The sequence below is a fragment of the Ambystoma mexicanum genome, chromosome 6p (assembly GCF_040938575.1).
Source record: "Ambystoma mexicanum isolate Mex_15411 chromosome 6p, UKY_AmexF1_1, whole genome shotgun sequence".
Lineage (NCBI taxonomy): Eukaryota > Metazoa > Chordata > Amphibia > Caudata > Ambystomatidae > Ambystoma > Ambystoma mexicanum.
The window spans coordinates 665,305,922-665,318,646 of NC_090935.1; the positions used below are offsets into that span (position 1 = coordinate 665,305,922).

General features: G+C 46.5%; 1 protein-coding gene across 1 annotated transcript in view; it reads right to left on the reverse strand.

The window, feature by feature from the left end:
* DHFR (dihydrofolate reductase) overlaps window positions 1-12,725 on the reverse strand; it is a 293,866-nt gene that overhangs the window by 80,752 nt on the left and 200,389 nt on the right. Inside the window, exon 5 of the mRNA XM_069627553.1 lies at window positions 1,159-1,274. Within this exon, the coding sequence (XP_069483654.1) occupies window positions 1,159-1,274 (116 nt within the window). The remainder of the gene's footprint in view (window positions 1-1,158; window positions 1,275-12,725) is intronic.

Here is a 12,725-nt window from a genome sequence, read left to right on the forward strand (position 1 = left end):
GTTTTAAATACAAAGATTTTAGTAAAAATCCATTCTTATTAAAAAAGGATATGGCTCGACCGAGTCCTATTTGATGAAGTCACCTAACTTTCAGAATCGTGGAGATCTCATGCGTTTTAGGTTTAATATATGCTGCACCAAAGAAATTATAGCGAGATGGTATCCATTAAAATTGGCTAAACAATTGTGCCGATATTGCCAAAAAACAAATGAGACACTGAAACATTTCATGATTGACTGTACTGCCTTAACAGCACAGAGGACTAAGAATTTCAAACAACATTTTCAATCCTATACTAATTTAGATGATCAAAGGGCCTGCGAAATAATTTTTCAGAGGAGCTAAAAATCTCTGAGATATGCAATCAAATTTCTTGATGAAGTGAACTTGGCAAAAGAAGAATTAACTGAACTAACTTGAAAGCGAGATGAGCACACAAGTGATATTTTAAATGACACTTTTAAATGTGAATTTTTGCATTGAAAAAAAAATGTTTGGGTTACTTTATTTAGTTTTTCCTATTCTTTTATTTACAATAGGTAATGAAATGTTTAATTTATTTATATGGAGAATTTATTTTCAAAATGTTACTTCCTTGTCCTACATTGTAACTATAAGTAATAATTGTAAACTATGTAATCATATTGAAAGTTGATTTATCAGCCGAATCAAATAAATAAAAAAATATCTAGTATTTACAACATTCCCAGTAACAAAGGTATACCATAGTCGCAGAAAATGTAACTGACAGTTGTAATGACAGTTTACTTCTAATGACATTTTCAAGAAACTAAGTCTGCTTGATATTCATGCAGCCAGTTTGTAGGCAGTCGCCAATGCTCATCACCACCACTCGAAGTATGCAGCTTTTACTAAAAAATGCATTGTAAATTAAGGGAAAAAAAAGATACAATCAGATCAATCCGTGCACGAATAAGCCAACCTGTATGAGCTGTAATGCCCAATAAAGAAAAAACACATGCATAAATGATCGAGAACAGTGCTCTAGTTCCAACATCGTAATTTCGAACAAAAAGTATGTATGCTCTGCAGGACAGCCAATATTACTGCACACTAAAAGAGCAGCAGGTATTCCACCAGTCTGTTGTTTAGGAGGCTCCTCAGAAGAGCACTTCACATGCATGTATAGTACTTACTCTGGCAGAAGCCTGTATTTTTCTAGATCAAATTCGGGTAAAAATGTATCACATTCAAACTCCTTCAAGATCCTGGTCACAAACAGCCGCTGATGGTGTGGCCGCCCAATAAGTTCCTTTTGGGGATAAAGTAAAGACATTACGTTTGTTATTTATAAAGGGAGGCTTTTTCATGAAATAATTGAAATATGCACCACGTGTATTCTGTGGCTTGAAAACAAACAAGTGCCCAGCTGCAATATGTTATTGTTTCTTTTTTGACACATGTTGACAATGTTGTAAAATGCATATGCATTCATTCAGACGAACCAGTAAATGATGTGCAACAAGAAGTTTGGTATGAACAGTATTGTTCTTAAGCAGAGCATTGCTTTTCTCTGGCACTTCGCCTGAACTGTAATGGACAAAACAAAATTAGGCTCAACTGTATGGCACGTAAAGGGCACAATTTGTATTTTTGAATCCAAAATATTATTTGCATTTGAAGTCGAAATGGCAAAACTATTACCAAATACCACGAAGAACAGGTTGGTGGTGGCCAGTACAAAAAAAAAAACTATGTTACAGCTTATTATTGTTTGATGAACAATGCATAATAAATTACTTGCTATCAAAAACTTTCAATTGAACAGATCTGAACAGTGACAGGTCTCATTCACGAAGGTACATTAACGGTCCAACTTGTATAGATAATACAGCAGGAAAAGTTTCAGCCAAGCCTTGCAAGAAATCTAGGCCATATTACATGGAATTACTTCTCCTTCCCAGTTTTAGGTTTACCTACTGTGCAGAAGGACGACGACACAAAAGGTGCCGTGTTTGGGGCTAAGGACTTTAATTATTAAATAAGAAAGAACACCCATCTATCCCTATTACTAAGAAGGGTTTCCCTGCCTCAACCAAAAAGAGAAGGCCATTATCAGGATGTATGAGAGTCCACGACCCTGGCTTCTCTTTTTCTTTGAACTGGCCCACTTGGTTTGCTTCCCTACCAAATACTGCCATGAGGAAGAGGACTCCGCTCGTTCTTGCTTTGGGTCCCAGACCCTGGTTTCTCTATCAGTGGGCTTATCACAGCCACTGTCTTGATAGTCTCTCCCCGTCATGTTCTCTTTACGCTGTTTAGGGTCCTCAACCCTTCCCTGGTGGTCAATGGGCCTCGCTCCACCACTCTGATGAGGAGGATGAGAAGGATTGTAGTCTCTGCGCCTGCCGTGCCACCCAAGAGTTATGCTTGCCTGGAGGCCTTGGGACAACTGCACTGCATGTGCCCTCCTGTCTCCTGTGGCTCCCTTGACTGTTGGGCTTTCTGGGATTGCAGGAGTTCTGTTTCTATGGCGTCTTGCTTTCCCTGCGGCTGTGTGATGGTGTTCCTGGCTGCCGCCTGCTTTTCTTCCTTCTCTCGTCACTGCTGTGCACAGGTCTGCTCTTGCATACCTTCTGATCATCAGACGCGGCGGACTGCCACCACCCTTGTAGCTCTCTCCCTCCGGATCAGGGATGCAGGTTTGAATCTCACGTGTTCAGTACACACCACACCCCCAGACTTTGCGACAGACCGAGACAAATGTCGAGTGTTTAGTCCATTATCACATTTTTTTAAACTTTGATTTGTATTGTCCTTTTTCTTAAAGGATACAAGCATCTTATAAATCCCAAATTCTACTCCAGTTTAAATGCCCCCTACTTCCCGCTACCCCACCCCACACTACCATCAAACTTATACACTTCTGGTTTGGCTGTACACATGAGACGAGTAGCTTAAACGGGACATCATTACAACCTCACCACTGAGACAAGTTGCCTACTTAAACGACAATCCGGGGTCAACCTTATGGAGCAAGAACAATTGTCTGACAAATCTAATGGCAAGGAAAGACAGTCCTCCAGGCTCCTGAAGACCTGCGCTATTTCAGTTGGGCTACACAGAATTAAACCGATTTCCAGGCCTATAGACTAGGTTTACAAAATGTCTTATTCAAAATGAACATACCCCAGTCCTGGTCGAACGATCCCATACAGTCATTAACCATTGCCGTCAATTTTTCAATGATAAATATGTCCCACAGTATAGTCATCCAGTTCGCTTTTGTCGGTGTAGTCGTGCTTTTGCACTTCTTGGCAAGTGGAAGTCTCCCTGCTCGAAACATAGCCTACCACATTCTGGGGAATCTATACTTTTCCCCGTCACCTGCTGGGATACCCAACAACATTTGTAGAGGATCTAGCATAAGTGGGACCCCCACAGTTTCTTTAATCCAGCACAGGGCATCGGACCAGTAAACCTGAATTCTTGGGCATGACCACTACATATGAAACAGGGAACCCATTTTGCCACATGCTCTGGGGCAAACCAGCGATACTCTGACATGCATTTTACAGAGTTATAGGGGGTCTAAGTGAAGTGCCGCCAATGTATCATTTTGAAATAGTGCTCCAGTGAAAAGATTGCCACGAAACATTACCATATACATGTTTCCCCAAGTGTTTTCTGAAATTTCCATCCCAGTCTGCAAAACCCAATACTCTTTGTATTTTTGTCTCCTTGTGGGGTCCGCTGTCATAATAACCCTGTATAGTTTAGAGAGTATCCCTTTCCTAGAGACTGCACTATTAATGGTTTGTTCGAAGGGTCTAAAGGTGGCATGCCAACTCGACGTTCCATCTAGGGTCTGCCAGAATTCCTATTCAAATACACTAATTACCTCTTGCCCCAACATTTCAGTTACCGCCTCATATTCCTTAAACACCCTGTCTGAAAAGATTTGCCCTGCCCACTCGAGTCTGTTGTCCGACCAAGTCTGTGTGTGTCGGAAACCACATTTACCCAAATCCAAAGGCACCCCCCACAAGAAGCTCATTAGTTATGGCCAGGAAGAGAGTCTCTCATTGATGCCCCCCCTTCTTCGAGACAGACCACACCACTCCCAAGCTCGGATGAATTTTTACCCTATCAGGGACAGCTTTAATAGGGGGCTATATTAACTTTTTTGGGATGGGTGAACATGTCCTCCAGGTATGTCCAGTATGTGCCGAGGTCGTCCATCATATGTTCCAGAATTATCGGCATTTGGGCTGCTTTATGATGAACTTGAAAGTCTGGAAACCCTAATCCCCAAAAGTCCCTATGCAGCCTCGAGGTCTTTCTTTTGACCCTGGGTCGTTTTCCCAGCCAGATACATTTAGCCACCATAGTGTTAAGATGTTTAAATAAGGAGCCCGGGAGCGCGGTTGATAGGGCATAAAACGGGTAGAACAGACGAGGTAAGACGTTCATCTTAATCAAGGTCATTCTGCCATACCCCAAGAGGATGCGGAGCCCAGCGAGAGGTCTGCAAGAGGCTCGATTGTCAAAGCATACAACAGGGGCAAGAGTGGACATCCCTGCCTTGTACCTCTAGTAAGAGAGAAGGGATCTGACAATATCCCATTCACCAGTACCCTCTGTATAGAGCTGAGACCAACTGACGGAAGCTGTGGCCAAACAACATTTTCTGCAGCACCAACCCCATGTAGCCCCATTCCACCCGGTCAAATGCCTTTTCCAAGTTAATGGATACCAGGCATGCGTCCAAATCTTGATCCTGGGCATAATGCATTAAGTTGAGCAGCTTGCGAACATTATCAGATCCATGGCGACCTGTGACACTGCCAACCTGATCCCCATGTACGAGAGTCAGCATTACTTGGTCAAGTTTACTGCCCAACAGTTTTGCCAGAATTTTACATGCATGTTCAATAAGGACATTGGTTGGTGGACGGACATTGGTCAGGGTCTTTCCCCTCTTTGGGAATCACCACTATGATGCATCATAACAGGGAGCCAGGAAGCACTCCATCCCCTAGTGCACAGTTAAACATTCTAGCCATGAATGGCGCTAAAGTGGAGCGGAATGCCTTACAAAGGCTGACTGAAGTCATCATCGCCCGGGGAGGATCCAGATTTCATTATTTGGTATGGATCACCTCCTCCTTGGTCACTGGGGCTTCGCCTTCTCAGACGAAATACTCAGAATGGGTAAACAGTCTAAAAATTGGTCATTATAGGAACCATCTCTTGGTATTCTGCTTTATACAAGTATTCATAATATTTATGAAACGTCTTACCTATGTTACCGTCATTGTAACCCATCTTACCATGTTCAGGTCGTATGGCCACCACCCTTTTTTGCCTTTTGTTGTTCCTGTAGTTTCCAGGCCAGTATCCATCCACCCAATCACCTTTTTTGCAGATATTTTTGTTTAAGAAACATCCATTTTTTTCATCTGATCTAGCAATAGAGCCTTCAATTGGGCTTTGTACCTTCTATGTTTCTCTGACACTGCTGGTGACATCTGACCTGGTCGAAAGGCCTACATTTTGCTCCTCAATTCCGTCTCCTGTTTAACACATTGCCTCTTCTTCTGGGCACCTAGTGTTATGAGTTTTCCCCTCATCAACTTTAAGGTTTCCCACCCGTCGGTATCTCCAACTCCCGGATGTCGTTAATTTGGAAGTATTCTTTTATGGTGATCAAAGGCCCCCGAGTTACCACCCTATCCTTTAGAAGGAGGTTGTTACATATCCGCCTACCCATGTGTCCCGCCCTCAACCAGTCCCCAATATCAACTCTCACTAAACCATGGTCCGAGCATGGTATCAGCTCTGCAAGTGATTTTGTAACATGCCTATTCAAGCTGCCCTCCAAGAGGATGTAATCTATTCTCGAATACAAGTCGTGTACCCAAGAATAATATGTGAACGGCGGATCACCTCACCCGGCCAGTACAAGGGAGTTCACTACCCCAGTTCTTCGTTGGTTTGCTGAAAACATCGGGATTCCATTATCTGAGTCTGAGGTACAGTCGAGCCATTCAATCTCTTCCTATCCATTGTATCTGTGAGAAACCTGAGGGTATTGTCACACTTAATCTCCTTGGATCCTCTGCGCAGGTGGCCAAGGAAAGTCCTTTGCTCTTGGATCCGAATCCTGGAGGTGGAGAAGTGAGGGAGTATCACCTGGGTGGAGGGTCCTTGAGGATTGGGAGTAAGGTGCTCTCAGGCGAGATATAGTATCCACCTTTCCCTATTGACAACCAACCTGACCCTCCCCCAACCTTTATGGGCCATTACAAGCCAATTCCCCTCATTTTCCCACATGCAACACTTGACAATACTGGGACGAAGAAGAGGCAACTAAGAGTAATGAAGACCACACTCTTTCACTACTCTAGTACTGAGATGAGGAAGATGCCTGTTAAGCGCTTGGAGGGTCAGGCATGTCCCTTTAACTGTGGTCAGGCAGGGCTAATCAGTCATTTTATTCATTTATTTTATTTACTGGATATTTATAAGGCGCTTGTGCAAGAACAGTGTTTAAGTGCATCCACACCTGCAGCCTGTCAAGGGGCTGCAGGTGTATAAAAGGAGACCAACCCAGCAGGTAAGGCAACAGGGAGACCTGGGTGTGCAAGAACAGCAGTAGAACATTGAAACGAGGCAGCTGTGGTGGGATCGGAGACAGAGCCAAAACACTGGTAGCTATCCCAGAGGACATGTGGGACCCAATGTGAGTGGGCTGCGTACTGCCAACAAGCTTGGGAGCCTACGTAACCCAGCGCGAGCAGCAGGAGCGGAGGAGCACAGAGAAAGCCACCTGCTCCTGTAAGAAACATTGCAGGTGGCGGAGTGAGAAAGAAAACACAGCAAGTGAGCAGGGCTCACGCAGGTAGATTTCCCGGCTTCAGAAGTCCTGAGGAACTTGCGGGAACCGACACAGAAGGCTGGCGAGTGTTAGAATAGTGCTTTAGCGCAGGGCACGCTCCCAGAGGACCGCAAGTGAGTAACGGTCTGTGAAATTAAGCAAACTTATGCACATTGAATACCAAACTAATTGGAAACTTAATATTAAAGCAAACTATTGCATATTGAAAACCACCCATAATTAAGCAACATAAGTGTCCATTGAACACCAAACTGAAAGCAAAACAATATTGAATATATGTTGCACAAGGATTTAACCCAAACCGTAAAATCAAATACATTAAAGGCTGAAGGGAGCCAAACAGTGAACCTTCATGAATAACTGCAGTACGGCAAGGCCCCAGCTTGGGAAGAGGTGTGTGACACATGGTGGCAGAGCCACAAGGCTATCAAGGAGAAGCCAGAGGAGTGCAATAGTACACATTAAGCCAAGAGGCCAATAAAAGTGAAGGTGGCTTTGTGCACAGGAGCAAGTGCCAAGGAATCTGTGTGGGCTAAAGAGTCCAGGGATACTGATTGCGTGGCTTGTGTTGGGTGGACCGTGCGGTATAACAACTGCTCCTAGACCACAGAGCCCTGAACGGTGAAAGACAAGGACACTGTGAAGCGGCCCATTGAAACCACTTGCCAACAAACTGGCGAGGCAAGCCAGAAAGAAGGTCAGGTTGACCTGGTGTTTTTATTAAGACTTTTTGAAAAGACTGAAGCAAGTGCAAGTGATGCATTTTAAGTCTTGGGGAAGGGAACCCTGGGGCTTAAAAGACCACACTTGTTGTTTTGGGACCAGAGTCCCCAAGACACTTTTGTTTTGGATTGTGTTACTTGAACCTTGGGGAAGGGAACCCCAAGGATTGGTTCTGAACTGTTTTGCCTTGAACTGGAGAAAGGTAAACTTTGAGACTTTCTCACAGAACTTTCTTATGCTTGGGGAAGGGGAGCTGAAATGACATCCCTACACATTTATTAGCTTTAGTTGTGAGGGCAACAAAAGGTTTTGGACAAAGACAGACTTAAGTTGAACTCTTTAACTCAGACTTTCCTTCGTTTCACTCAGGTAGGGGAATCCCACCTTGCCATAGGGCAAGTTAGGCCTTCAACCATCCTGACATTTAAGTTAATAAATATCTTTAGTTTGAATCTTAAGTCTGTTGTCTGTGTCTTCATGGGTACCTTCGGTGAGAAACCTGAATGTATCTCACACGCTAGCCCCCGTGGATCTGTCATCCAGGTGGCCAGGACACGGCCATTGCTTTTGGATCCAGTTACAGGGGGTGGACCAGTGCGGCAGGAGCACCTGGGTGAGGTCCTCGGGGAGTGGAAGTGGGACACTGGATGGCAAGACGAGGTATCTCCTTACCTGTAACACCTTTACCCTATCTTACCAGGTAGGATACTTAAGAACTCAACCCCCCACCCCCACACTTTCCCAACATGAACACTTTCTCACAGACAGCGCACTGTGAGAGAAACCGGACTAACACCTGAGCCGTTTACCCGACATGTCCCAATACCATGGTCAGGCAGGGTCAGGCAATCACTGACTTCCATCGCACTTCCCTCACACGGATTAAAGGCATAGAACGAAAGCACACTCTGAGCAAGGCAAAGCACACAAGGGAGCAGCAGTTCCAAGATGGCAGTTTAATACAAGGGGAAAGACGGCAAAACCGAAGAGGATTGGCAAGGACGGAAGTGCCCTTGACCTTTTTAACGAAAGACTGTTACTGTCAGGAACCTTTGAGAATAGGAGACCTAAGACCAGGAGTCGAGGCTGAAGAACGCTGCATTGTGTGTCAGAGGTACCCAGGGCTCTCCCGCGTCGATAGTCAAGGCGGGGAGAATCGTTTGCCACTGTGGTACGGTCCTTGGCTCGTACAACAAAGGAGCCTCAATGAAGTCAGCACAGTCCGTCAGTTGGGGAGACTGATACCAGATCGGTCAAGCCAAGGTTGCAAGCCGCAACATTGTATAATGAAAACTGAAGAGAACAGTGTATGAGGCGTATGTGACAAACGACACAAACACAATTAATTAGCAGATGAGAGATTGAACTTTGAAGCCAAGATACAATACCGTAGACAGAGTGGTCCGGCACCACGTGGGTGCTCATTCGTAAGTCTCCATTATGTATCCAGCTGAAAGGTGGCAAATGTGAAGAGTGAAAGAATTGTGAAATCAAAGTGGTACTGCAACGGGTCAAGCAAAAACCCAGTGCACATTTGAATGTCTTAGATAGTTGATGAAATCGTGTAGGAAGTTGGTCCGAAACCGGCAGAGGGAGATCAGCTAAAAGCTTTTGTTTAAAGCAAGTTTGTGCAAAGTTATGAACATTGTGTTAAAAGGAATCTGCGCCCGACTGAGGGGGATCCAGGGTGGACCGCGAGTCACAGGGAAAGAGTACCCTACGAGGAATTAGATGCATAAATAATGTACGAACATTGTGGTGAAAGGATCCGAGCCCGGCGGAGGGCGATCCGAGGTGAATAGCGAATCGCATAAGAACTTGAGTACTTGTGATAATCCGAAAGAGGAAAATAACGTATCTTTTATTTGTCGCATCAGGCCATCTCAAGGACGAGACTTTGAAAGGAAGAGAGACTTGGGCACGGAAGGCCCTGATGCTAATGACTGAACTGTGGCCTCGTGCTAGAGAAGCCAGAGACTGTGCTAAGCTAGAGTACTGCCCTGTCCCATGCTGAAAATGTGGGGAAGGGAGGTCAATGGCCTGAACATCCCGACATATGATTTTGTGAACACTTCTTTTGTTTTCGTAACATTTTTTCCCCATACTATTTGTATTAAGAGGTAAGGACTGGCAATAGGTTTATTAGTATAGGCTCTTTTATTTTGACAAGGCACCACTAGGACTGCGTTATTATTTGATGGTCGCAGCTTGCTCCCATCTCTAGATTTAGGATTAGATAGGAGCTTTTCAAACCCGTTTTGAAGTTCAATAAACGCCCTTGAACTGTGGTCACGTGTGTCTGTCTTACTGTTGATACCATGCCTCCCTTACACTTCACACACCGCACATTCAGGGAGCCTGCCTTAAGGGCAGAGCCTAGTTCAATCATTCAGTTCCCCCAGAACATCAGAATTCCTCCTCTGGTATACAAAAACATTGTTGAACGCATCTGTGTGCTTCTTATCGCCTTGGTACCCCTTTCGCCAAGTGACCATACAGTTCGTTAACAAGTTCAACTTCTTACCCCCCTCTCCATGATAACAATAACAGCACTTCCCCACCAGTCAGCGTCCGGCCCTGTGATGATACTCATCTCACTACAGGACCAGACCACCATTTAACCTCGGCCCACTGAGCTAATAATCTACAGAATTCTCCACCCGGAACCCCCATAAACCCCTAGATACCACCAACCCCCTGCTCCCCCATACCACAACTCCCTTGAACACCACACCTGACCAACAACCAAAACTCCCCAATAGCGGCAACTCTCAGGAGTTGCAAAAGAGCATCATCCAAATGCCACCAACTATGCAATGCCTCCTGGGGTACTGCTCAAGATACCAATTAGCATACATTATATTCACCCTCCACCTAAAATGACAGTTGCAGATATTAGTATCAATTATTCACATCATGCATCATTCAGGATACCCACAGCAGGCCTGTGCAGGCGGTTTAGTTTTAAATTTTCAGGATCCTGGGACTCGACACCTATCCTTAGGTCCCTTGCTCCTAATCACCTCTTTGTCCACCCCATCTGCGGGGAAGGCTGGGTGGCTTGCATCATCCTCCCCAAGTTTCAGATTGGATGTCGTCCTCCGTGATCAGTTTATATTTGGAACCTTCATACTCAAAAGGCAGCGAGAAAGGGAAGCCCCATCTATATGTCACCCCCTTTAGAGTTGAGCTCTTTGGTTAAGGGGCAACATAGCTGATGCCTGGTCAGCGTAAATGAGGAAAGTTCCTGGAAAATAGCAATTTGTGCTGACCCCCACTCCACTGGGTCCACTTTTTCCTGGCCATACCTAGGATTTTGGCCTTTTCAGAATAGTAATGAAATCTGGCCAGCACAGAGTGTCGGCACCGGGCTTCCCCTCTTGCTTGGTGGGCTCTGTGGTATTACCCTCATTAAAAATCTTCTTGATAACTTAGTTGAATCACTCTGATGATGTCCCTCTCCGTCTCACCATCCTTCTCTGGGAATCCTAATAATCTTAGATTATTACAGCGCTCCTGGTTCTCAAAATTGTCCATTTGCAGGGTGATTTCCTCTTCTCTACTCTCCAACTCAAACAGTTGCATGCCCATTTGTGTTTCCAGAAAATTGAAATCCAGCCGCTGAAGTAAAAATGTCCATATTCTCTACCTTCTTGTCAAGGCCGTCCAGTCTGTGGCCAATGTCAGAGTGGATGTCTCCGATTTCTTCCAGCAAGGCTGCAATATCCTTTTTCATGGCCATCTTATCCCCCGATATTGTAGGGTTTGGGGGCAGCAGGCACCTCCCGGGTGGATGGCGTGGCAAATTGTTATTTCTGAAGGGTCTCCTTCCAGCTCATGGAACAGTGTCTGGTGGGCCCATTGACCAATATGCTCAGATTGAATTCCAATTCTGAGGGGTCCCAGCCCCCCATGATTCTCGTCATTCACAGTGTGGACTCCAGGGCCGGGGCAAAGAGCAAACGCAAGCCGTGACGCCTGGTGAGTCCCTGTCCCTGCAACATCCCTCCAGAGCCCCCTAAAACCACCAAACCTCTCTGGAAGAAGCTGTCGGGTGCTTGTGAGTTCCACCAGATCTCTAGGCCCTAGTCCAGGGTGCGCCTACTTGGGAGGCCCTTTTTGCGGGGGGACCAACAGGAGACCTCCTGAATCCAATGTGGTTACTTCCTGGTGTCCTCAGCCCCTAGTTACTCCGGTCATCCCCTGTTCAGCGAGGGGGGGTGGGGCTGGTCACCACCCTCAGCTGTCCCCCCCCGCACTCAGGGGCTACCTCTAATCCGGGATAGAGCTGTCCCAACGTAAGTGACGCAAAACTGCCCCTCTGTGGAGTAGATGGCAGGGTAACTTCTCTGCTGCGCAAAACAGTCTTGCTGGAATCCTGAGCCTGTGCCGGTGCTCCGGGTCCCACAGGCACGAGACAGAGCCCCTTCCAGCAGAAGAAGGGCAAGGGGGCACCCCACCCCCTTTGGCACCCCACTCCCTCTGGCACATGGCGAGGGAAAGTTGCACTTACTCTATGTTGCCCCTCTCCAGGTGCACAAGGCCTGTTAGTTCAGCTACTGCTGTACCTTCCAGGGGGTTCCTCCCCTTGGCTTAAGCACTCATGCGTTGGGCTCCCGAAGGCCCAAGCCCTCCCAGGGCACAGTGCTTCGTAGCAAGTCTCTGCTCCTCTGCCGTCTTCAGGTTTCCCTGTCAACCATCCGGGCCAATTCCCAACTCACCCGCCCGTGGGCAAACACTGCTTTGTGTAGCGAGGGGTCCACCGCCTTACAGAAGTGCGGCCCTAGATAGACAGAGGGCCATGAAGGACATGTCAAGCACCTGCCACGGGCGGGCTCCCGCTTAGCACCTCAGTACAAGCTCCACTTCCCCACCTGAGACCACGGTCCCAAGGGAGGCACATGGGACCTGGCTGCGGTCAGCCTTGCCCTCCTCACACTGTGTTCCGCTCCACATGCTCAGGCGCCTCACCGGGCCCTGAGCAGCATTGCAAGTACTCCGCAGCGTAGCCCCGGTCTCGCGTGGCAGCCACTTGGAGCCTCAAGTCGGGTCAGCTGCAGCGTCGGCTCCGCTCAGAAGACCCATGCCTGTAGCTCAGCGATCTGCGGTTCAAAGGACTCCCAATTTCTGCCAGGTGCG